The 25,995-nt window shown below is 52.0% G+C and overlaps 1 protein-coding gene across 1 annotated transcript; it reads right to left on the reverse strand.

Moving 5' to 3' along the window:
- On the reverse strand, positions 1 to 24,848 carry CHST13 (carbohydrate sulfotransferase 13). Its single transcript, XM_084530767.1, has 3 exons — positions 24,703 to 24,848; positions 3,721 to 3,803; positions 1 to 1,276 (listed from the first exon to the last, which is right to left on the reverse strand). The coding sequence occupies exons 1-3, from the start codon at positions 24,797 to 24,799 to the stop codon at positions 431 to 433; spliced, it is 1,026 nt and encodes a 341-aa protein (XP_084386893.1). The 5' UTR covers positions 24,800 to 24,848; the 3' UTR covers positions 1 to 430.
- Between the last annotated feature and the right edge of the window lie 1,147 nt (positions 24,849 to 25,995).

Here is a 25,995-nt window from a genome sequence, read left to right on the forward strand (position 1 = left end):
TTACATTAAATTATTGCTTTATTTCTGGTCCTATGCAAGTCTCTGACACACGCCATCCTGTCCCCCAAGTCCATGCCCAGTGAGGAGAAAGACCCAAAGGGATCCTGCCCGAAAAAAAGAGCCTTCCCCAAACTGGACCTACAGAGGAGTTAAAGGTCCCCGGACAAGGCAAGCTGTCAAAGCCAGCAGCCTCCTGTTCCCCCCAACATCTCCTGTTGGAGATGAAAGGGAAGGAAAGCTCCAGCCCCAGTGTTTTGTGAGGCCTCCTCCTTCCAGAACCCTGCCTAAATGAGGCATCAGGATGTGGAGCAGACCATAACGGAGAGGGCACGGCGATGAACCAAGAGATCAGCTCAGGGTCGGAGGAGAAGATTTGTGGTAAAATGAGAGTTACCCAGCTCTCTCCCACCTCTCTCCCCCAGCCCCTGCCTCATCGGATGCGGAGGTAAGAGGGGATGGAGTAATTGAAGAGCAAGTAGTCCATTTTGTATAAATTAAAGAGTCTCCTTTGGTAGAAGGGGCTAATGTCCTGGAAGAACTGGGCTGTCATGTCATCTGTCGTCCTCGTGGTCTTGGACGAGGATGGGAACTTGACAGTCGTGTCGGCCCCCACCAGCTGGAGGATGTAATTGGCGTCTTCAACCAAGGTCTCATACTTGCCCACCACGTCGTAGTGGACAATGCAGGGGTGGCAGAGCGAGTGCACTCGCTCCCAGTGTTCATTGAAGGGCTCCTCCCGTTGCGTCCGTGGATCCAGCAGGTAGTAGACGAACTCCTCGAAGCGCACGTCGTCCCCGCGCTCCAGCGCCCTGTCGCTGGGCTCCTGCCGGTGCCGCCGGATGATCTTGGTCCCGTAGCGCTTGTGGAAGGCCGTGTTGTAGCTGCGGGTGAACTTGTTGCGGTACGCCGAGACCAGGCGCTCGAAGGGCTCCCGCACGAAGATGAACTTGAGGTAGCTGCGCAGGCGGTGGTTGATCTCGGGGATGCTGTATTCGGAGAGGGTGCGCAGGTTGGATGAGACATGGGCCTCGTTGGCAGGGATTTCCAAAGGGTCCCGGTACTTGCCTTGCCCCGTCAGGACCATCATCACCCGCTTCCAGTTAGTGCAGGCCACTTTGGGCACGTAGCAGTAGAGCAGCCCGTGCGTGTCATCCACCACCAAGTGCCGCAAGTCATCCGGCCGCAGGAGACGCCGCTTGCGGGTGTAACGGCTGCAGACGTTGCTCAACAGCTCGCGTCTCTGCTGGTGAACTGCCTGCAGCGACGATTGCTCCAACTGGGGAGGAAAAAGAGCAATGGTCACCAGCTCACCCAAACTGACAGGGATCTATGTACAACATCAGGCTCACAACTGTTCCCATCACTTCCCCTTCTCTGTTTTTTTGGAGGGGGCTTCCAGGGGATTTCCATGGGCTTTTTGGGGACAGCGCTGACTTTGAACTCAACTTGCTTTGGTGTATTTAATGCTTGGACCCGCTGGGGGCAAAAGAGAGAACAAAATGTGATGAGGAGCAAGATGAGGAGACAAGAAGATCAGGAGTGCAGAAGGGGGAAGGAAACAAGTCGTGTTATAGCCTCTCCCCATGCTGGCTGATGAAGCTGTCTTACACCAGTCTGGGGACATGCACGGGCCCCAGCTGAAATCCCCCTGCAATCTGGAGGCGTCCTTTCCTGTCCGGGTTTTCATCAGAAACTCCAAAAATGTCAATCAAATATCTGGGGAAGGAAGCCATTTCCAGGAACTCAGAAGAGGAAGGTCCCCTCCTCCTGCCTGCTCCCTCTGCCTTTTACAAGCTGCGGCTGGGAGATTTCATGCTCAGCCCCAAAGCCACTGCTGGGAGCTTCCCAAAAGCCTCGTCTTAGCCGCAGCCGCTAACGGTCTCGCCATCCGTTCCTAACCCAGGGTGGCTCTGACCCTACAGAGCTGTTGCTTTAATGCCATGCAATAATACCGTGTTGCAAGACATCCATGGCTTTCACTCTGAGCCACGCAGGCATCACACAGCTCCACAGCATTGTCCCTGCAGCTGGTGCGTCCCACTTGTGGCCACCACACAATGAAGGGCAAAGGGCAGGCCACCTCCTTGGTGTCCCCATCCTCACTGCTGACAGCTGTCATTGATTTTAGGAGTCACCACAGTATGGGAGAGGCAGTGCTGCGTGGCTTGGGCTTTGTAAAACTCTTGCCAGGATCTGGGGTGCTGAAGCAAACCGCTCACACCGTGCATGATCCAGCAGAGCCCTGACCTCCAGGGTGGCACTAACACCAGGGCGAAAAGTTCCTCCTGCAAAGGACGAGCCAACGGACTCTACCTGCCTCCAAGAGATGATTTTGACATTGTTGGCAACTTGGATATGAAGAGCACTGGATCTAGGGCGGCAATGATCATAGCTAAAGAGGTGTTTTCATGGTACAACTTGCTACAGAGCCAAACTTTTTGGTAGAAAATTCTCTTGCTGGGTTTTGTTTGGAAGCTGCCCTCCACCTTTTAAAAATGGAAATGCTTTTTGCAAGTGCTAAAAAAAAAACACAGACATTTTAATGATCTGATATTTTTTTCAGGTGTTTTTCCCTGCACTTGCATAATTTAAAACTATAGGGATGGATAGACAGACAGACAGACAGACAGACACTGTCTGCAGGCATGGCAACAAATAAATGTGACTACTTTTCAGCAGCCGCCCACTGGAATAAGTGCATGTCTTTCAGCTAATTCAGGGCAAAATTGCTCCCTTCTTTCCCTTCCTTTTAAAAGCCAGAGAAATTAAGCATCACTTTCAAGGAAATAACACCAGGACATTCCAGCAGGATTAGGGTATGCAGGCGTCATGGCCAAAGACGTCCGCATTTGCCATTTTCCCCAGAGCAAATGTAATTCGGCTGCTTATAGACGTGTAAGCACCACCCTGGGCTGGAACACAAAGCATTGAGCATGGAAAGGGACCTGGCTCCGCTGCAGCAGCGTCCTGCATGGGCAGGGACCCACCAACACCCTGCATCTCGGCAGGTGCAGCAGGTGATGGAAAGGCCCGAAATGTCCCAGGATTATAAACCTGTCATGACCCAAACCAGCTTAACATACATATTTATGTATATGCATACATAAATATACGATAAACATGTGTGTCTGTGAGTGTATAGATATACGTATATATCTCTCCCAACAAAGAATCATACAATATTATATATATCCATATATAATTATCCTACATTACATTATAACATATTATATTATAATTATATATAAGGGATGTATTATACTGTATTATATTATATATAAGGAACATATTATATTAATTACATTATATTAATTATCATACTATATTATATATAAGGGACCCACAAGGATCATCATAGAAGAAGCTATGAATGATGAGCTCAGGAAGTCCAGCAATGATGCTCTTGCCTTGCCACAATGACCCAGAGTTTCCTCTGACATCTCCAGATGGCAAAACCTCACGGGTTTCTCATCATGGCTCAGCCCACCAGCACTGTATCCATTTATCCCAATTCCAGCAAGGGCCGTAAGCAGGTTTTGAGCACCAATTACCCCCCAAAGTGGCACAGTCTTTTCTTTTGGACACAGCCAGAGGTTTGGGCACGTGTCCTTGGGTGGCTGGCAATGGCCCAGTGCCCATGAACTGAAGGGCTGGGAGAAGGGGTCAAACCCTGCCACCCTTTCCTCCTTCACTCCCATTTCCCTCGCCCTGTCCCCTCACCTGGTCACTCTCATACAGGGCTTGGAGCGGGCTGCGACCGGCCTTCCCCTGCCAGGCTGTCCTCATGGCCCCGTCTTCTGCAGCTGGAAAAGGAGTGAGAAAAATCAAGAGGGTCAGAGGGGGTGGGCACTGCTTCCCTCACCCCCTCTGGTGATGCCCAACCCAGTGGTGGGGGCCGTATCGGGATGTGGCAATGTAACCCACACAGAGATGAACCCATTTGGCTCTGGGGAAAGATGCTCAGCTACAGGGGAAGATGGGGAAGATGAGCCGATGAGCCTCTTTTTTTTTTCTCCATCACTGATACTGTTTTTCCATTGTTACTTCTAGGTTTTAGCCAACCTGAATGCAGCAAATCCAATCTATTTAATTTGGGGCCAGTTCTCAAATGCTAGCAAGATGTTAAGTGGACTGCAGAGTCTTCAAAGGCTGGATTTTAGTCAAAAGAAAGGGCTGATTTATATGAAATTAAAAACCGCAGCCACCAGCACAAAATTTATGTGGTATGGGACTTCTCACTAATAATAACAATTGTCCCTCCCCCTTATTTTTCAACAGAGTCCACTGTTAGGGTGCAAAAGGTCCAGAGATCCTTTAAGCAAATGACAGGCCATACATAAAGACAGCAGCTTGTTACGATTTCAAGAGCAACCGGGAACAGCTGGCCCCATATGCACGCGGGAAGTGCCGCTGCACGCCGGCTGCACTGGCCGGGGCACGCCGGGCTGGGAGTCTGCATTTCCAGGCTCTGTAATTAACACCACGGTAATTAACAGGCAACTCGGTCACAAGTTTCACCCAGTTTTAAGGTCTTATTTGCTATTTTTGATTTTTTTCCCTATCCAACCAGTGACATCCCCTTGAGCATCTGAAGACGCAGACTGCCACCCAAGCATCCTCGGGGCTGCTCTGACGCCGGAGGGCTACCTGTGGCAGCAGATACCTTTTTCATGTGCTTCTATTTTGCCTAAATGAAAACCACCCCAAAGTCACCCAGGTATAAGCTCATCTTTACTCCTTCTTTGGGCTGTAACAGGGGGAAATGCCTGGCTGGCCTCACAAGATTTCATCACCAGCACATGGTTGCTTGCGTGTCCATGGGACGCACCACTTCCCGTGGCACCGTACGGTGACTCAACGAGGTGCTGCTTCTTCCTCAACACCCCGCACCCGTTACCCCACAAGAGGGGGAAAGGGCATCTCTGCTAACGAGAGATAAGTGGAAAACTCAACGTTCACAGCCCTGAGCTGGGACATCTGTCCCAGCAGGTCCCAGTTCACATTTTCCAGCTCTGCTATCTGCAAGCAGAAGGGAGCGAGATCAGCCCTGAAAGCTGTGCTCACTGCGTCTCCAGGCTGCCAGCAAAGAGCACTGAACTCCAGTCCCTTTCCCTGATGGGGCTGACAAACTCCTGTTGGTGTTAATGGTGTGACCCCACTGAGGGCTGCCTGCAAGAGTCACACACTGCAGGCACTGCGCCTGTGTTTAGCAAAAGCAACCTGGGGGCGTTTGTTTTTGTGGTTCACACGTGCATCACCCAAAACCTGTCTCATGGGAGACATAAACAAGCCCAGGGTGGTTCGGGCTGACCCAAAGCTGCTGGAAACAGGCTGTACGGGGTTACAGAAAAAAAAAAAAAAAAAAAAAAAAAAGGGAAAAAAGCTGGAGGAGCCCAGCAGTGCTGAACACACACAGCATCTCGACAGCTTCTGCTTTCCCTGCCCAGGGCTCTCGCCAGGGCTCAGCCACAGGACGTCTCCTCGCTCAGAGCTGTCTGTGCTGCTCACAGCGTCCCAAGGAGAAAGGGAAACTGTGCACAGCTCAGCATGGCACTGTGTTGCCCTCCCATCCTTCCCAACTGGAACACAAAGCCCTCTTCCCCGTCCCAACCACCTCACCACCTCAATCCCATCCCATGGTTTCTCCCTATCCTGTCCCCTACCTGCTGTCCCCGTCCTGTCCATCACCACCCAGTCTGACAGGCAATGACTTGCCTTTGAGCTCCAGGGAATCTGCAGCTGGCTGGGCTGCATGGCTGGAGAGGAAACCTAACGTGTAAGTGGGAGCCTGGGGAAAGGCTCGGCTCGGTCTGTGCCTGTTTCTTCTATCAGGTTTGGGATGCAGCCTGGGCTGTGAGGAGGAGGGATGAAGGGGGCAGATGCACAATGGCCTGTACGTGTCCTTTTTCTTCCACTCACTGAGATGGAGTCAGCCACCCCATCCCCTGCACTGCTGGCTTACCCATCTTTGGGATGCTCCTGGGACTCCAGGCAGTTTGGGAAGGCCAAGGAGTACTGAAATATATGGCAGCATTGAGGCGGGAGGATCATCAGAGCAAATTAATAGTTCGTGCTGCATTTTGGCACCACAGCCCTGAGTACAGCAGGATCTTCCATCATGGGGGAGCTGCCAAGATCTCTGCACGCTGGCCTGCCTCCTGACTTTATAGCTTGTTATGAGGTTCCCAGATTCCCCCGCATGAGATGGCAATCCTCAGAAATTTAGTATCACTGTAATTGCGTCTGTAAGCAGCGATGTCAGTTAGCCAAGGTATATCCAGTTTCTAGAGAGGAGAAAATGTCACTCCCTGGTAACTGCTGGATCACCACTTGGGTAACAGATATGAAGACCGCGTATGTCCCACATCCAAATCAAAATGTTTCTCGCTGGGATAGGCAGAAAACTACCACATTCACCCTTTGCATCCTCAAAGCACGGGAGCAGCAGTGATGTAGAGCAAGGGAGGGAAAGCCCCGTGCTAAAGCAGTTATGCTGACCAGAAATCACTGAATAAGAGGAGCCTGAAAAGCTGCTCAGGCACATTTTGGAGCCTCCTGTACTACAAATGCTTTCAGTCTTTCCTTCGGAGGTTGGAAAGACAACACACTCCCTCCTTCCTTCCCTCTGCAGCCCAAAGTTTTGTGCTAGCCCATCGAAACCAAGGCTATTTTCTTGCAGTGGTGTGACATCAACACCGCAGCGGGATCTGGGCTTCAAATGGCTTGCCAGCTCTCGTTGGAAAAGGGAATGGATTTTAAATCTGTGACTATTTAGGTGTACGAGCTGATTATGAAGACAGTCACTCATGTGTGAGATGAGGGAAAGACTGCATCATGTCCATCCCAGGCTTCTGGAAGCACTAGCGAAGGAATTTGCTGTTTTGGCTGCAGGGACTCTTAATTACGGAAGGAGGTTCTCGGCGACCACAACAGCAAATCCAGAGCCTGAATTCAAGATTTTGGCGAGCAGACAGGATTCAGGCAGTGACAAGCCTGCTCCTCTGACATCAGCATTACCAAAGCTCTAGGAAAGAGCCCGAAGGAAGGAAAACGATTGAAAATGTGGGTACAAAGCTGGAGAGGGGAATAAAATGCAAGATGGCAGTTACTGAGTGCAGTTTACACCCATGCAAGCCGAGCTGCCAATAAAACAAGCAGTTTCTGTAGATTGAGCATATGTGGTAGATAGTCACCCAGATACAAGTAAAGCATGAGATATGACCTGCCACAGGAAATAAGTACTTCGTCTAGAGAAGTTTAAAAGGGGAACTGTAAGGGTCATGAGCAGCTGGAAAGCAAGCGGTGCTTAAAGGGAAATATTGGGCAGAAGGTGGATATCCAGCAAAACATCTCTAAGATTGACTTTGGGATCAATACTTCAGGAATGAGCCTGACATAAAAACAGAACGATAGCGATGATGGACAAAGCATGGAGAATGGCTGCCATGGCAGGGAAAGACTGAAAGACCAAACAGGGAAATTGAAGCTTTGTCCTGGACCAGGGGAGCAAGAAATACAACAGAATTTAATTTCACCATGCTGGAATTTAGCAGTTTCTGCTACTTGGCTGCTGGAAGTGGCAGGAGGTCCCAGATGCATTAGTTCAGGGCTATCAATTGCCAGTGTGACAGTGATAAAAAAAGCAAATGAATTCCTGAAACGTATCAAGTGAGGTATTTGCCACAGGAGAAAAAAAAAAAAAAAAAAGAAGAAGGAGCATGAATACCATTATCCATAGCATCGTCGACCTTCACTTGCAGCACTGACAGCTCTGCTCCCCTGGGACCAAGGCAGCTGCGGAGCTGCGGAGAAGGGCAGTGAGGTGACCGGGCTGTCCTCTTGCAGCCTGCAGGGGCTGGGATGGATGCTGCCCTGGGAGAGCACCAGCAGGAAGGGGCAGGAGGTGTTTCGGGTGCAGGACACCTTGATGCCCACCTGCTCAGGAGCCAAACTGCACGGATAGGAGGTTTGGAAACCCCGGGGTGGTGGGATTCTGGCTGGGAGGAATCACAGCTCCTTTTGGGGTGGAAAATGAGCTTTTAGGGGTTTTTCCGGCTGGGCCCTGGAGCCACAAGGAGCCAAAAGCTCCATCCAAGATGTTGGAGAGGAGTGAAATCTGCAGTTGTGGTGACCTCCAGCCTGGAGGAGTGAGGAGCGAGCACGTGAACCTGCACGTGAGTGCGCACCCGAGAGGCCCCAAAGAGTTAAACCTGGCCCTGCCACTATCGCCCCGCTCTGTCGCGCAGCCCCAGCTTCACTTCCTGTTGTGTCTGTGCAAAACCTAAAAAAAGAGAAAAAATAATTGTGCTGCCTGGCCACCCGAAATGATCAGTCTGGGCGTTAATTACAGCCTGCAGCTCCCTGCAGGGGAGTGGGAAAGGCGTGTGTTCGTGCTGCAGGGAGCTCTCGGGGCAGCCTTTTTCATACAATGGGGAAACAACACCCAGAGCTCCACAGCTTGAAGGGATCAGCTTAAAACCACTTGCTTCAAGTCACGCTGCCAGTCATTGGAAGAGCCAAAAATTAGGAGCCGGGTCTCCTTGTGATGAGCTTTGCTGTTTCTGACCCCTCTCTGGCTCCTGACATGATGGGGCAGAGCAGGACCCCACTGCAGCCCTGCTGTCTGATTTAAGACAGGACACTGAGACTGCATTATTCAAAGCCAAATCCTAGCTGTGGCCACTGACGGCTGAATCCGTCCAATTTTCGATTTTAACGTCCAAGAGGAAAAAAAGAAAAAAAAAAAGTGAGAGAGGATGAAAATAGAGCTTGGCATCAGCAGTGGTAGATCCAGCAGTCTGAGCACTGTTTTCCCTCCCAGTTTGATACCAAAGCCTGGGACACACAGCCTGTCTGAAGATGGACCACGGCACAGAGGCCAAGAAATCGCACGTGGAAGCAGCAGCCGAGCCCCTGGGCAGCAGCCCATGGTCTGTGCAAAGAGCCCTGGCTGGAAGGATCAGAGCTACTGGAGCCAACAGGGCTGCAAAGAAGCGAAGCTTAGTTCTAGGAAGCTCTGGCCTTTATATTTGGGCTCGTACTGATGGAGAACACATTTTCTCTATTTTCACCTAAGCACAAAGGCTGACTGTTGTTTTGTGCTTTTTTTTTTTTTTCTCTTTCTTTTTTCTTTTTTTTTTCCCCTTTTCACAAAACAGTGGTGATCTTGAATACCAAAATCCCAACTAAAGCTCCAGACCCACTGACCTGATAATGCTGAAGGTTATAACCACTGATGGAGATGATGACCAAAGTAGTGACCCTCTGCTTTCCTGTGTGCTGCATTCAGCTGTGAAGTGTGGCCATTCTGGCACACATATCCTTCTGCACCTTCAGAGCTAAGGGAGCCCCTCTGGGAATTAAAACCCAAACCATTCCAATTTTTGTTCTTACAGGAAGGTTTTGGCTTGGGAACACCAATTTTTGGCTTCAGCAAAGAGGCTGAATCCAATCTGTTTAGCTGTCTGTGACTACTCAACTAAACTGCAACTAAAAAGCTGGGGATATAGGCAACAGAGCCTGAATTAAATAAAACACTAGAGAAGGAAGGAAAAGAAATCTATCTGAACCACGTCTGACTTGTTTAAATGCACCCTTCAGCACTGTGAATTCAGACACAGCCACCTCTGCTGGTGTTACAGCTGGGCTTAGTCCATGTCTTCACCCCAAGCACCAGCTCAGCAGCTCTCTGGACCACCCCAAAAACCTTAAGTCTGCTTGAGCATCTTCTCCACCGAGTTTGAGGAGCCCACACACCCCCATCCCCCTGTCACACTACTGTCACACAGACAACACCTCCAGCAGGTTACATGGGCCCCTGACTCTTATCATCTTGCTGCACCACTGGAAAAATGTGCACTCCCGTGGCTCCCCAGGGAAAAGATATCCCAAATACTCTGGATTTGGGGCACAAGACTTGAGGACACAGGACAGGAAACCTGGGGTGGATGCTGAATGCCAGAGACCTGGCTGAGGATGAACAGGAGCATGGCAGACGTGGGCGATCATTTGTTCCCATCATCAGGGGACGAGCAAGTGACCCTCCTGCACCAGCAGTCACATGGATGTGGGACACCGGTGTCCCCCTGATGCACCCCATGCAGCGTGGCCATGAGGAGGTCCCATATAGCCCGGTGCATAACTCGTCCTGCCCTCTGTGCTGCGGGACAGCCTCGGGGAAGGCTGCCTGGCTCTGCATAGCTCTGCAGGGGCAGAGGCGTCTGTCTGGGCTCGCTCCTTAGGGAACAGGAATAATCATCCTTCTCCATCAGACCTCTCCTGCCAGCTCCCCTCCCGTTTCCTGCAGCAGGGTGACAGCCGGCACGCCCAGCAGAGCAGGGCCTTCCCCTCGCTTGCTGCAGAGCATTTCCAGACGTTACAGCAGAGCCAAGGGGCAGGATGCCACCAGGCTGGATATTTAGGATGGCTGGTGCAGCCTCTGAAAGCCCAGCGTGGGCTGCCCAGGCCCCACAGCCGCCTGCACCAGGTCCCAAATAACACGTATCCCTGGTGGGATGGACAACAGGAGCATTAGGAACAGGACCTCCAAGGGGAGCCCAACACCTGTGGTTGGTTGTACCCCTGCACAGCTCCTGGAGCAAGTCCCTCCCCAACAGCGAGCACATCGAAGGGCTGGATTGAAGTCACCTTTGTGACCATGCCTCATTCAGCAGGTTAATAGTCAGGCACATCCCTGCGCCCCACAAAGCCACCGTGTGGTTTGATGGCATCCCTCTGTGTCCCCAGCTGAGCCATAGCCCCCAGGTGCTGAGCACAGGACCTCCGCTGAGCAGAGGTTCAATGGTCAGTCTGAAACCACTGACTGCTGCCATGAGTTTGTACAAGGCACTTCCCCACAGCACCCATACGACACAGTGGGCTTGAAAACATCGACCTGCTCACTGTGTGGCTGAGCAACAGCTTATTGCCAGTTCGGGATCAGATGGTGCAAAATAGCCTCGTCTCAAGGTCCTGCTGAATAAACCTAGTATGGGGTCATGCCCAGAGCCACACCATTAAGGGCAGCCCAGCCTCCTAGAACCACTCCTCTTGGAAAAAGAAGCTTGGAAGATGCCCCAAGTGGAGGTTCATGTGGTCCTGATTTAAAGCTGTTTCATTCAGCAAAAATTAAAGCAACTGAGTGACTTGGCTGGATCAGACAGAACCGAATCCCAGCAGCATGGGGATGCTTGAGAGCTTAGCTCAGGCTTTTTTTTTACCACTGCTACACGTTTTCTACCATCCCCCCCCCAGCCCTTTTGAAAGAGCCAAACCAAATAATTAACCCCCCTGCTCCCCTTGCCTCCCAGACCTTAGAAACTGCAAGAGGGCTGAACAGAGATTTCTTGCAAGGAGGTTACCCACACAGCCAAGGGAAAAACCACAAATAAAAGCAGCTTGGAGGAAAACAGCTCGGAGGCAAACCTGAGCAGGACAAGATGGGACGTGCACATGAGGAGGTTTACATAGACAAGAGCTCACGTCCAACAGGCACAGTGAGGTGCAGCAGGGAGAGACAAATCTCTCCCATCAGCTCCAGCAAATAAACCTCCCCACGTTCCCGTAAGGGTAAACGTTTTGCAGCACCAGATGCACCTAGAAATGATGTTTTAGCCACTGTCATAAAATATAATTCCAGGGAAAGATGAGGGAAGGGTACAGGGGTCCACCTGCAATGGTCCTCCCTCTTTCTCCTCCCCTGCAGCCAGCTAAAACACACATCACCCCTGTGGAGCTGATGGAGAGGTCCCACTAAACACTATCACGTCCCCCTTTTCCCCAAACGACACCTTCGGCTTTTTGCAGAACTAATTAAGGTCAACGCCAAGCAGCCACAGAAGGCTTCTGAAGGGCAATGGGGCACCCTGTCCCCAACAGCCATCTTCAGCCCCAGCACCTTCCAGTCAGGCTCCTTACAAGAGTTACCAGGGGCAGTGACTCCTGAAGTCATGCTTGCCACTCCTGAGGCCACCTCGGGAGCTGCCCAGCTGCACAAACCTCCTAGAAAAGAGGGAAAAGAGCTTTTTGCACCGTTACGAGGTGTGCATGATGTCCAAGATGACTTCCTTTGGGAAGGAGATGGAAAGAAATGTTGGGAACTCTTCAGCCTGCTCCAGTCTGCAGGATTTAACCACTGTAGCCAGGACCTGGCATCTCCCTGGCACTAATGACAGTCTGCCTCCAGCCAAGAAACACACTGTGAAGTGTTTTACATGGGATAATTTGACAGACAGCGCCGCCTTTAACAGGAAAAATCAGTCGCTCTCCTAGGGACCTGCCCTGCTGAGTGGAGGGCAAGAGAGGGGCACAAGGGGGTGTGATACCCCCAGGCAATGCTAACTCAGGACACGGAGGACGGTCCTAAGTGATTCCCTATGGTAAGAGATGGATGGGAGAAGCCACGCACAGCAGTGAACACACGTCCTGCTCTTGTTCCAGCCAGCCAGGGACCGGCTGAGCCTGCCAGCAGCAGCGTGTGGTGACCATCTGGGGGTGGATCGCACGGCCTCAGGGAGCTGTAGCAGATCCAAAACCCTGAGTCCACCTGCCTCCACCTGTGCCTGTGATCCCAGATGTCTGCATGCAGTCATCTGCTGTCTGGGACCCTGTGCCTGGGGCCCACAGGCAAAGCGCCACCAGCACCAAGTGCCACCAGACCTCAGTGGACATCAACTTTCACAGGAAAATGCCTCAAACCAGCCTCCCCAGTGCTGTGGCAACTATTTTAGGGCAGGCAATGCCACATTGCCCAGGAAGGACAGCATGTGCCTCCTGAAAGGCCGTGCAGCTGGCCTGACCCCCTCACAGTGGCAGCCTGCTGGTGGCTGTCCCCTTGTCACCTTCAGCCACCTTTCAGTGGTTGATCTTCTGGCTCAGACGTGGCTCGTAATGGGAGGTGATGGGTTGTGACACCAGGCATCCCTGGTCGGGACTGGTCCCCTGGTGTACGTGTGATGGTTTGGTTATTAGGGTGACGAGAGTTTGCCCAGTGTCCCCTCTCCCGTGCCCCAGTGACTGTGGTCTCCAGCTGGAGAACAATCAGGGAAGGAACAAAAAGTAAGCAGGGAGTCTGAATTAGGGCGCTGCTTTGCAATGGGTTCAACAGGACTAACACAATCCTAACAAGCGGGACCGGAGTCCAATGTTCAACACTATTTGGATTTCTCTCCAAATCACCAAAAGAAGAGGGTTCCCTGCTGAAGCACTCTGAATTAAACTAAGAAACCCAACTGCTGACAACACCATTTCCACTGCCCACCTCTGTTACTCCTCCTGCAGATGTATCAGGCCATGGCAGTCAGGGTGCTGACTGCACCCACTCGTGGCGTGCATCCCCTACCATGCGAGCAGGATGCTGTGCGTGGCTGTTCCCAGCAGTGGCTGCAGCACGTGCCAAAAGATACAATGAGCCCGTTCTGCTTCACATGCCTGGGCGACACAGCCCACCCCCAGCCTGTCCCTTTCCAGTACAAGTTCAGCACGCTGCAGTTAGTGCTGGGGCTGAAACACGACTCAGCATCAATGGGTTTGCAGCCAACGCTGTCCTCCGTCTGCAAGACATGGCTGCTCAGGCAGCAGCCACAAAAGCAGCAGGGAGATCTGAGGGGGTGTCAGCAGATGCTGGTGTTTTTTAAGCTGCTGCAGAAAAAGAACATTAAATTCCTGATATGAGGTTGGGAATGAAACTTCCTGTGCAGGAAGATCTCTAACGCACATCACACATGCTGGGCAGGAGAATAATTATGCTCTACTTACGTGTTTTACCTTTTTTTTTCCCCTAAAAGGAGAAGGCCCAGCCTTTAAAAACCAACTGCCTGGAGATGACTCCTGAAAAGGCTTCAGCCAGCTGCCTCCTGTTCGGTCAGCGCTGGCCGTACCCAGGGCCACTGGTTCCAGAGGTGAGTATGATTCAGGGACCTGGCTGCTGGAGATGCTTTATAAACACCTGAGCATCACTGTCAGTGCTCAAGATCCTGGTAAATTTAGTTAGCATTGCCACTAGGAAGACAATTTTAAAGCTGCATACAGAAGTTCCTTGTTTTCTATAAAGCCTCATGAAAGTGCTTTCCTCTCTTGACTCCTGCTATCTTGCACAGATTACTTTGCCTTTATATTTCTGAAGGTAATTTGCCTTCATTTCTCGCTGAAGGTACCACCTGGATCGTCACAGCATCACCAGCTGCAACCAGGCACCGGGGCTGGCACAGCTGGTGCTTGGCTGCTTGGCTCTCTCCTCTTTGGAGACAGCGATGTCCCTAGCTCTGTTTTTCAAGGAAGGCTTTCTTATTCCAACTTAGTCAACTTGAGTCAAGGATCAGCCAGGGAAATGCTAATCAAGCGATGGAAAAGGGCAACAGCTATAGGATTAGCTCACAATAAATCATGCCGAGAAGGAAAGAAGGAATCCAGCTGCTTCAAGCAACCTGCCAAGTGCCACACTGTCGTCAGCAAGGCTCAGAGCAGGACCAGAGCCAGGAGTGGCTGGTCTGGACTCTCTGTCCCATTCAGCAGTTCCTCCTGAACCACATGTCCCCTTGGTGGCAGCAGGAGGCTCGGGTCACCTGGTTCCAGGCTGAGGCAGATGTCAGGAGGTTCAGGAGGAGGATCACAGGCACTGGAGGCAGGAGGATGTATTTCACTGCAGTGATGTGCCTCACTGTCAAAAGGAATGCAACTGACATCTTGATAGGAAACCCAAAACGAACAGAACAGCATCCAGGAGGAATACGGCCTACGTGCACAAATAAAATATCTGTACATAAGCACCACATAAGCCTCTGTTTTCAAAGGGTTAATTCCTCCTACAAGCCAAGCTAGAAGCTTTCCAAGAGCAATTTCTCTTCCCCATTATGCCTGTTGCTCTCCTGGCCCCGGCTGGCTGCTTGCATGTATGATGCAAGCCCAAACTGCCAGCTTTTCCATTCCTCGTCAATAAAGCCTCTTTCCAGGCCGCTGCTCAGCAGGAATTGCAGCAGAAGAGCTTGTGCTGGCAGTGCCAAGGCAGAAATCCCTGCTGGGACATGCAGGGGCTGGCTGGTAGCTGGCAGGGGTCTTGGTGCAGGGTGCCCCAGGCTAGGCTGGACGTGCTCAAAACCTGCCCGCAGGTAGGTCTGGTTTGGGCAAACACAGTTTGTGCCCTCTGCATGCAGGCTTCCTACACGTAAACAAGAAAAAGGAAGCCTCTCTAACGTCGCATGGCTCAGCAACTCGCCTGCTGCATTCATTACAAGATGTCTTGTCAGCTTTGCGCATCTGGAATTGATGAAGAGCTCAACAAGCACTTGGAAAAAAATGCGCACTCAGCAAATGCTTCCCATTGCACCACCTTGTGCACGGCCACTCCTGTCTGGGCTCTGCTCTGTGTGCTTGGCAGCAGCAGCTGAGCATCTGTGCCCTGTGAGCACCGTCCTGACAGTGGGACATTGACCTGCGAAAATCACTGCCACGAGGTATGGAGCAAGATGCACAGGCTTCACAATGCGTGAAGAGGTGCATGAGCTTGCAGAGCAGGACAGGAGCTAATTATGGGTTGCTGCAGGATAGGGAGAAGTGTCTCCATCTCATCCTGTGATGAAAAGCTCCTTGTGCCCATTTCTGCTGTAGTGGGCATTGTCTGAAGCCACTGGAGAACCAGCCTATTTAATAGAGGATGCAAACATCTCCAGCATCACTGCAGCACTGAGACACAACAGATCCAGCATCACTGGCAGCAACTTGTCCGGGGGCAGGTGCAGGAGGTGCTCTGTAGACATCTCTTTCCTTTATGCAGGGTGTGAGTAAGGTCTGATGGAGACCTCAGGGGGAAGGGAACCAGGAGTCTTGCACCTCCACCAGTGGCCGTTCATGGGCAATCGAAGCACAGCTTCTCTGGAGTCAGGCCAGCCTTGTTTCAGCCTCACGGTGCCTGCGTCTGCTGGCCCTATTAAGCTAAAGGGAAATCAATCTCTTCAGTGCTGCCAGGAGCAAACTTGGAAATGACCCAGCTGTGAATACGCCACCACTGCACCCTTGCCAGAAGGAATGGGCCGGCTCTGCAGATGTTTGCAGGACTGAACTTGCCACCTTCCCATGCCATGGAGAAACCTGACGTGCAGATCCGCCCCCCATAGCCAGGGGAGGGGGCAGAGTTGCACGCCTGCATCACAACAGAAAATAGGAATTCCTGAGGAGTTTCTGACCTCCAATTAGTTTGTGCTAATTTCCCAGCTCCCTGCCTTGAAGGAAGCCCTCTGGAGCCCCAGAGATACCCACGCCTAGCGGCTCCAAACAAACAGCACCTTTGAACCTCGTGTCAACACTGCCCTCCTTGCTGCAAGGTCACTACACCATGGCAGCGAAGCAACATCTGGCTGGATCAGGTTTCATGTCGGTGACAAATCCCCACAAAAAGCCCCGTGCTCCCAGAGACACCGCTCCACAGACAGCTCCAGCCCACCACCGCTGCTTCCCTCTGCAGAAGGGCTAGGATCACAGCCAGGAGATGGAGGCCTGTTAGGCAGTGGCACTTCCCAGGAGAAGAATAAGCTGTTGTGACACGAGGACTTGTGGCCGGGGTGTCCCTTTGTGCACAGAGATGGGATGGGGCGGTCGTGGCATGCCCTGTGTGCTGCTGTGTAGGGCCCAGATGTCAGCCAGAACATGGCCGCCGTGTGCTCGCACCACAGGATGAGCTGCAAGTGGTTTATCTGCCGCTTCAGCCAACGCAGAGACACTGCCACCTTCAAAACAGACCTTCTGGGGAGAAAGCAGCTTCCAATCCAGCTGAATAATGCTCCAAGGGACTCCATGAAAATTAAGCCCCATTCTGAAGAAGCTGGCTCTCATCGGCACCGGGCGCTTCTTCAGCACGACTGCGCTCAGCCGCGGTTTGCGTACGTGGTCACATATGTAACACGGCCGTCATAGAATGACACCCGCCAGGCAGTGTGGTTTGCAGCATCTCCCAGCTGCAGAAACAGCTTCACAAAGGGACACCTGCCCCCAGGGCTTGGTGCTGGCAGAGCAGTGCTGCAAGGAACCTGAAGGCATTTCTCCTTCCTTGCCCCAGGGCATCGGAGATGGTAACTGATAAGGTGGATGGAAGGCATCGGAGATGGTAACTGATAAGGTGGATGGAAGGCAGGGGAAAGAGGGAGGCAAACAGGGGCAGAAGGAGCCAGGCTGAGCTCTCCACGGTGTGGGGAACGGCTGTAGAGCTGTAGCTGTAGCTGTAGGAAGCTCTTGCCACTGCATGGAAAAGGAGCAGAGCCTGCAACTGGGACAACACAAGGAGGCAGACGCTGATAAGGTGGAGGGAAGTCAGGGGAAAGAGGGAGGCAAACAGGGGCAGGAGGAGCCAGGCTGGGCTCTCCACGGTGTGGGGAACGGCTGTAGAGCTGTAGCTGCAGCTGTAGGAAGCTCTTGCCACTGCATGGAAAAGGAGCGGAGCCTGCAGCTGGGACAACACAAGGAGGCAGATGCTGAGCCCACAAGCTTTGCACCCTCTAAACCAAGTTCTCAGTCATTTTAAATGCTGAATGGTGATTTTCACTTCAGCGCAGAACTGCTGAAGGATGTGGGTTGTGTGGCCATGCTTTCCTGTACGGGGAGATGGTGCTGAGCCACCTCCGCTGCGGATGTAGCTGCTGAACGAGGGGGTCAGACCTGCAGCAGCAGCAACCGGCTGGGAGAGAAACTGCTTTCTTCTCCCAGGAAATACCGACTCCCATCGGTCCCCACCCAAAAATGTACAACAGTTTTATCTAATCAGAGTTCATCCAAGTATGAGGAGCTCCAGGGCTCGATGGAAAAAGCAGAAGCAGCCAGGCCAGCCAGCCCCTTCCTCTGCCCCGCTGCTGCAGCTCCCCTCTGGCTGGCTCCAGGCTGGGCACCTCCCTGCCCTGCAGCCCAAGGAAGGCTGGCCCCAGGACAGCTCAGAGAAATCTGCTCAGGGCCATCCCAGAAAGCTCAAGGGATATGGGTTTGTGTGATTCAAGCAGAGTTTGAATTCCTACCCTGAGGCAAGGATGATCTTGTCTAGCTAGAAACAAAATTCAGGCTTGTGCAGATTTTTGTCTGCAAGCCTTCGTAAGTTCGGAGCTGGAAAGTGCTACAAGGCAGGGAGCTTCACAAGCGTATTCACCCAGCTGCCTCAGCAAGAGCTGCTGCAGAAGGCCTGGTGAAAACAAATCCTGCCTGGGAGAGCGGCGTCCCTTGCACTAACCTGTCCCCAGCAAACCAGCAGAAAGACTTCCCCAAATCCATGTCCTGCCAGGCTGCACGGGTCAGCTTCAAGCCAGACCTCTGATGGGGTGGCCAGGATCCAGACCCCGGGCCTGCTCTCACCCAGCCTTTCCCCTGTTTTTCACAGAAAAAGGCCAGTTTTTAGGCAGCCGCCCAGGGCGAGTCACAGCAATGCCTGGGGCTGACGCTGAGACGTATTTACCAACTGCAGGGGAGCATGTGTGCACGAGGCAGGGCAGTGTGTTTGCCTTTTGCAATCGCTGTCCTGTCTGCAGGGCTTGGGCCATCGGTCGGATAAAAAAGCACACTTCAGGGCAACACCGGGCTCTGCCAGTCAGCCCAGTGAGAGAAGTAGGGATTCTGGGGCTGTTATATGGCGGGGTGAGCAGGTTCGTCTGGCTATGAGGTCTCCTTGACTTCTGGACCAGGTGGCTACTAAAATCAACTGTGCTGCCTCCATAGATGTCCCAGTGCCACTGCAGCCCCCATTCGCCAGCTGGCTGGCACTCCAAGCCTCCAGACAGCACGGGGCTCACCGTGCACTTGGCGCCAGGGAAGGCCAGGTATTACTTCTGCATGGATCCGAAGCACACAAAACCACTTCTCACAGCATGTCCTTTGGCTCCCCTCTCCTTCCCTGTTCTCACACAGGCTGCGTGCTCTCTCAGAGCATCACACTCTCCTTCCAACACAATAAACATAGCATTAGCTTTGCTCCCTGGCTCGTTAAAACTATGAGAGAAACAAAACCAAACCACATGCCCCAGTGCTACCTCCTACGCTGGGAGATCTCCGTGAAGAACACGCAGAAAGAGGAGTTTATCCGAGCAGTGGCCACCCAGCTCCTGGGGATGCAGAGCCACTCTTTATTCCCACCTCTGCCCATGCTGGGCTTTGGTTGAGACTGAGATTTTGGCTTCACAGAGTAGGGCAAAGGCAATTGGGAGAAGGTGAACAAGGCTGCAGAAGGGATGTTTGGGAGTTGATTCCTGTTTATCAGAGCTCTACAACCAATTTTACTGGATAGTTGACTGGAATTGCAAGGAGTGCAAACCTGCAGCAGAGAGAAAACTGGGCTGGTCAGAGCAAACCCTGACAGCCAGCAACGAACCAATGATCCCAGCATCCAGTGATGAGTGTCTGGGAAGGGGGACATGTGCACCGGGCAGCACCATGCGTGGGGTGGATGCGAAATCAGGACCTAGGCAATGGTTACCCCAGGCCTTTTAGGCCACCAGAGCTACTGCATGAGATGCCTCCTCCCTCCCAGACCTCTACTAGCCTCTAACTGCCTTTTAACTGGGGAAGTCTGGGGCATTCGCCCAGCTGTGTCTCAAAGCCTGGATGTGTAACGTCCCCCGCTTGGCCCCACAGAGGTATTTGGGGAGTTAAGCTCTTCTTTGGGTACTCGGCTATGAGGGGGAGTAATGGGAGTTAAGCACCTAATGCCTTTGTAGTTTCTTGGCTTCTAGCAAGCCCTGGGAAAGCCAGCTGTGTTTGCACTGGGATTAAGATGGAGGGCTTGTCATGCTCTCCATTCAGACGCTGTCGGGGAAGCGGCTAAAGAAAGAAAACCCAGTGAGCAGCAAGCCCCAGCACCCGGGGAGAGCTGCTCCCTGCAGGGCTGGGGCTGCCCAGCCACTGGTGTCAGCAGCAACCCCTTCCAAGCATTGATTCTGGGCAGCACATGAGTGCTCATTTCCTACCTTGGACCTGACTGAGGATCACCAGAAGGTCCCACCTGCACCGACATGGGGCGAGGTCCTCCTGCTCCCAGAAGCTGCTTTTGCACAGCCCTATTTGCAGGATCAATCTGAACATCGGGTCTTTGGGAGCGGGAACAAAGCACAAGGTGCAGGTGCTCCCGGAGAGTGACAGCAGGGCCAGGATGCCAGTGGGATGTGGGGCCAGGGAGGGCTGCAGAGCTGCTGAGGTGCAAACCTCTTCTGCAGGCACAGAGTTAACTCCCGGCACACCGAGAGCCCTCCTTCCCCATCCCAAACTTCTTGCACGTATCAGAGATTCTCAGGAAATCATACGGAGCCAAGACGGACAAGAAAAAACATTCCTCATGGAAGGGCTGGTGCTCGGGAGCAGATGGGCTTCATTACTGCTCTGCTTCCAGCACTAGACCGGGCTGATTTTTCCACCATCGGGGTCATGGGTACTGCACTTCACATCTTCAATTGCGGCAGACCTGGGGACCTTCCAGCCCGCATTGCCCAATGCCGCTGCTGACAACCCTACACTTTGAGCGCTGGGTCCATGCCTCTTGGAACTCACAGGAACTTGAGCCCGGCAGAACTGCCCCACGACAAAAGCAAACGAAACAGAAACACAGCAGAAAAACCAACATGATCTCAGAGGGCTTCTTAGATTTCACACCCCTGCCCACACTTCCAGTGGTGGCCGGCGTGCAGACAACGCAGCCTTGCTTATCAGGAGGGTGCCTGCCCCCAACTTTGGCCGTGCCTGGATTTCAGCCTGAAATACCTTTAAACAATGGTGAGGAACTGAGGTCTAAAATAGGCTCTTTCCTGTTCTAAAAAAAAAATCCCTGGTTAGAAAAGCTCTGCTGATTTCTAACTGTTTAAGTGGCTCCGTTCGGGCTAGGTGCAGTTGTAGGCTCCAGGACCAGCACTCTGCAGGACCCCAGGCAAATTGCCTGTAATCTGTGTCCTGAAGGGACAAATCTGTAGGCAGAAGGACAGGGTTGAATGACAGCTCCCACGAGCAACCACTCATTTGGATGCACGACTCAGAAAATGTGAAAGGCCAGATCTGCAAGGATCAGAAGGCCCAGATCTCAGAGGCAGAACTCAGTAGGTGTTAAAACCTTGTGGCCCAGAAAAGCCATTCGGTAGTCACTTCAGGAAAGCCAGGCGGGGCTGACACAACCAAAGCCCCACAAAGTCAGCTCTCAGTGTAGGCAATGCCTGGGCTGGTAGCTGTGTGTCAGGCAGAGCTGAAGGGCCTCAAGTCTCCCCATTTCCCAGTGCTCCCAGCTTCGGCATTATTTCACGTCCCACTGTTAATGCCACTGTTTGGTGCAGAGCCATCCCGTGTGCACGTGCCTCCAGGGGTTCCTCTTGCCATGTGCTTCATTGTTTGGTTTGGCAGGAGCAACCTGCGATGCTCAGTTGGGTGCCTCAGCGGATGGAGGAACGGATCAGATGGAGAAAGGGGCCTTGGTGCTTCCCTGCTCCCAAACCTTCCTGGTTCCTCATCCAAAGTTTGGAGTGATATCATAGCATTAGCGCTACCATGATCCTGGTGCTGGTGTCTCGTTATGCAAGAGTCAGCTCAGAAGCTGAGTAAGGCTAACCCACAAAGTCCCGTGAAGTCCCACAACTCATGCTGACCGCAGGACAAGAAAGAACAAGGAGTGCAGAAGCCAGTGTTAAGCAAGTGCTGCTAGAAAGACAGAAGAACAACAGCTGGATGCTGCAGTCGGACAGAAACAGAGAAGAAATAAAGCAACCTTGAGATTTTTTCCTTCTTTCTTGCTGGAGAAAGTGATTCAGCACTGGAACGAGCTAGGAACAACAGGAAGCGGGGAGCTCCCCATCCTGTAGGCTGCTGCTGTGCAAGGTCTGCCTGCGATGTCCCCCATCACCTCCAGCACGCACACGCCACTGTACCTGACAGACCAAGGACTAGGAAAGAACAAAACAGCTGGTATTCTTATGCACGGATCTCCTGGGGTCAGATTGAATTATCTCAGCCTCCCTCCTTGCCTCAGTGCAGTTCCCTGAGACCAGCAGTGACCAAAGCTTTGGTGCGTACAAGGATCAGCAACCTCCTGCAGTTACCACAGTCTAGACATTCTACAACTGGAGTCTGATGAAAGAACGGTCAGAAATCCATCCCCACTACTTGTTACCACCTCCTTTATGCAGAAAACAGACGGCGTGTAGGGTCACTGTGGCCGCTGCTAATGATACACCATCCCTGGAGCAGACAGCAGAGGAAGATCAACTCAGAAGAGGGATGGCAATAGTGCCAGGCGGGATCTCCTGGATGGCTGCAGGCTGACACCAGCACAACCAAGTCCCTCTGAGGGACCACACCATGCCCGGCACCACACTGAGACTGCACGAGGTTTGCCCAGGAATGGACCAGACCTGCCCACACCACCAGTCCAGGAGAGACTGGAGATGCCAGAAGACGACTGCTGCGGTCGAACCCTTAACTACCCATTGTGGCGGTGCTTGTGAATTCTACCCGACAGCGTGCTCGGCACCAGCTTAATATTTCCCTGCAGTGCAGATATCCTGCCCTTGGCCTCGTCTGTGAGTCTGGAGTGCAGCAGCCACAAACAGGTCACCGCTGACCCCAAAGCCAACGGGGGACAGACCGTGGGCTGCCTCCAGGAGGTCCAGCGGGGGACTCTGCTGCTGACTCCAGTACAAACAGCCCAGCACCAAAATAACTGGCTCAGCGGCTATTTAGGAGCCGAGTTATTTCAGCACACGCTAGTGTGTGGGTGTTCCTGGTGCAGAACAAGACAGCCTTATTCCAGCACAGCCGCTGATTCAGTACAAACCGCTCCGTGCGCACAACTGCGCGGATGGAATTAGAAGTGGGAAGTGCAAATGGAGTTAATTCCTGCTCCCCGAAATGAGTCCTTAGTTTCACCTCCCGGACTTAAAGGCTTCTGTTTATACCATCTTTGCTCCCATGTTGTATGCCTTGTCCTGGTCACAGGATGGTTCAATCTCTCCATGCTGTTAGCTAGGATTAATTCAGCACGTTACCTGAAATGGAGCGTGGGCAGCCCAGGAAAGGCAACCTGCTGAATCCTGCAGAAGGTGGAGAAAAGGATCTGGCCGCTCCAGAGGGGAGCTCAAAGCACTGCTGCCTTTCCTAGCATTTTTCTTCATTATTATATAGAAACCAAATGACACCAGGCAACCAAGAACTCCAAATAACCTCAAGGCAACCATCACTTTAAAGATGACATTTTTGCCTGCAAATTGTTTACTTATTATTGTAACTAGCAAGTTCTAAAATTCAAGTAATTGGCTCAGTTTGCTTTCCCTTGGGCTAAAAGAAAAAGAAGCAATTTTTAGCTTATGTCTTTTCAGTATTTGGTAACGACCTTTCCTCTGCTAGTGTGAATTTTTCACGGAACTGAAGAGGGAAAATACTGTAATCTGAAAAATAACAAGGGAAAGAAATGGCATAAAAATGTAGGCTGGACTCCAGGAGACAGTTATGTGGCTAGAAAATAACCAGATTTTAGAGAATATGAATATGACTTTAATTCACCTCTTTTGTGAACCTTAAGGGGCCAGTGTGCAGAGGGTGTTCACCATCACAAACAGCCTCCAACAAGTCAAACACTGCGAGTTTACACCAGTTCAGGATACCTATGCCAATCCCATCACCACCAGCAGAACCCTTAAAAAATGCCCCTTGTCCCATAGCAAGGAAATCGCTTTGCAGCCCAGTGAAGGCACTTGCCAAAGCCTCAGCTGACCAGGCTGCGGCCAGCACCTCTGAAGGAAGTGTTCCAGAGAGGAAATCCCCCAAACCTATCAGGAGATGCCATCGCCCTTACTGTCACCTGGTTTGCTCTGACCTGGTGGGAACCCCATCCGAAACTGCGTGGGGGCCACGCAAGGTGTTGAGGAAGCACAGTAAGTTGTGCTGACTCAGACCCACAGAAGTCTCCTTTTGAAAGCCAGGCTCCCAGAAGAGCAACGTTTCCCAGTCAAACACTGTCAAATAGAAAGTGACTCCAGCATCCAACGCAGTCCCCTCTGTTAGGTGCCATGGAGGCTGGAGCCAATTCAGTGCTGCACTTCTCGCTGAATATACCCGGCATTAAAATAAGATGGCACAAATTGTTCCTTTAAAAAAAAGTTACTGAGCAATAAAATACTGAGCGTGGTCCTCTGGGATTACTGACTTCATTTGATAAACTTCACAAGCTACCCTAGGAACAACAAATGCTTGCTGAAACCTAACTCCTCTTCAATCTTACTCAGCAAACAAGTTAAGCTTTTTTTTTTTTATATATACATGTTTAGGATAAAAACACATTAAAGTGATGGAGCAGCCCCTTTAAAAGGAAAATCGCCTTTCATTTAGTCCACACTGATAACATTCCACTACCATCTCAGTCAAATCAGTCTTCCCAATTTCCAGAACTAACTTTAAAGGCCCCATTGATGGATTGCTGCAGCAATCAAGAAAACATTAGTGCATTGTTAAAACGACAGGAATTACCCAATAACGTCTCTTAGGAAAGAGGAGCTAATTTCCCCCGAAGAGCAGGGAAATCACGAACCCTCCCAGCACAAAGCAGTTCAGATTTTACTTCTGCCCTGACCGCATCGCTCCCCGCCACGGGAGAACAGTTCAACGGGAGGAGCCCGGATCCCCGGTTGAGGGGTGCGTACGGGGGAAGATAGGGGGATATATATAATTGGGGTCCCCCCCCTAGAAACCCACCGACCCCCGCAGCGAACCCACCTGGCTTGAGGCTGCTCTGCAAGTAGAAGACGCCCAGCACCAGCGAGCCGAGGCAGGCGGCCAGCGCCAGCCGCCGGGGCGCCCGGCTCCTCCGCATCCCTCCGCGGCGGCTCGGCGGAGCTGCTCAGCCCCCCGGGCCCCCGGCGAGCCCCGCACCGCCGCCTGCTCGCCCCGTCCCGTCCCGTCCCGTCCCGTCCCGCTGCTCCGCCCCGCTCCGCGGCCGCGGCCGGGGCCGCCTCGCCCCGCCGCCAGCAGCAGGAAGTGCGAGCGGGGCCGCCCCGCCGGGGGAAGGGGGAGCTGCGCCCCCCGGGAGGGAGCCCCGGGGCTTCCGAGGTCCTCTCGGGGGTGGGGAAGGAGGCAGCGATGTGCTGGCAAGGGGAGGGGGGAGAGAGGGGGGCTGGCGGCTTCTCGCAGCGTGTTCAGTAAGCATCGAAAAGTTTTGGGGACTTGAAATATGCCTCTTTTTTTGTGCACTTAAAATATATCTTTTTCTTTTGTTTTTCTTTCTTTTTTTGTTTTTATTTTTGGTGGACTTAAATATATCTTTTTTGTGGACTTAAAATATACCTCTTTTTGTGGACTTAAAATATATATTTTTTATCTTTTTTTTTTTTTTTTTTTTTTTTGTGCATTTAAAAATATCTCTTTTATGCATTTAAAATATACCTCTTCTCTGTGGACTTAAACTCTCTCTCTTTTTTTTTTCTTTTTTTTTTTTTTTCTTTTTTTTTTTCCTGGACTTAAAATCTTTTTTATTTTATTTTTTTTTCAATCGGGTGATCCCTCCTCCAGCAGACTTTAACTGAAAGCAATAAGGCTTGTAAGTAACGTTAATGCAAGCAATAAAGCTATATAGAAGGGAACATCTTTTCTCCTGATCTCTGTGGGTTTGTTTTTTTTTTTTTTGTTTTGTTTTTTTTTTTTTTTTTAAGGCAGGAGTGCAAAGCTCCTGGTTTGCCTAGGAGGACATGGAATGGATCTCAAGCTCTGAGATCCTGAATTATAAGTTGTGGCCAGGTCTGCCTGCACTGGAGATGCCCCGTTTCTCCCTCCCCAGGCCCCAGCAGTGACAGGAGAAGAGCTGGAGTGTGCAGCAGTTTTCAGCACTGAGCCTGGCTCTCTCTGCTTTGCCACGTTAATTGGAAGAGCCAAGAAATGGGTATTTGCTGTATTTGCTGGAGACTGGCAGCGGCTCCTTCCCTGCCAGCCTGTGGACACCCCACCGAAGGGTCAGCCTGTGCCCCATTCACACCATGCCACACGCCCTGGGGTCAGACCATGGGTAGAGCTATT

This window comes from Aythya ferina (genome assembly GCF_964211825.1).
Source record: "Aythya ferina genome assembly, chromosome: 10".
NCBI classification, from domain to species: Eukaryota; Metazoa; Chordata; class Aves; order Anseriformes; family Anatidae; genus Aythya; species Aythya ferina.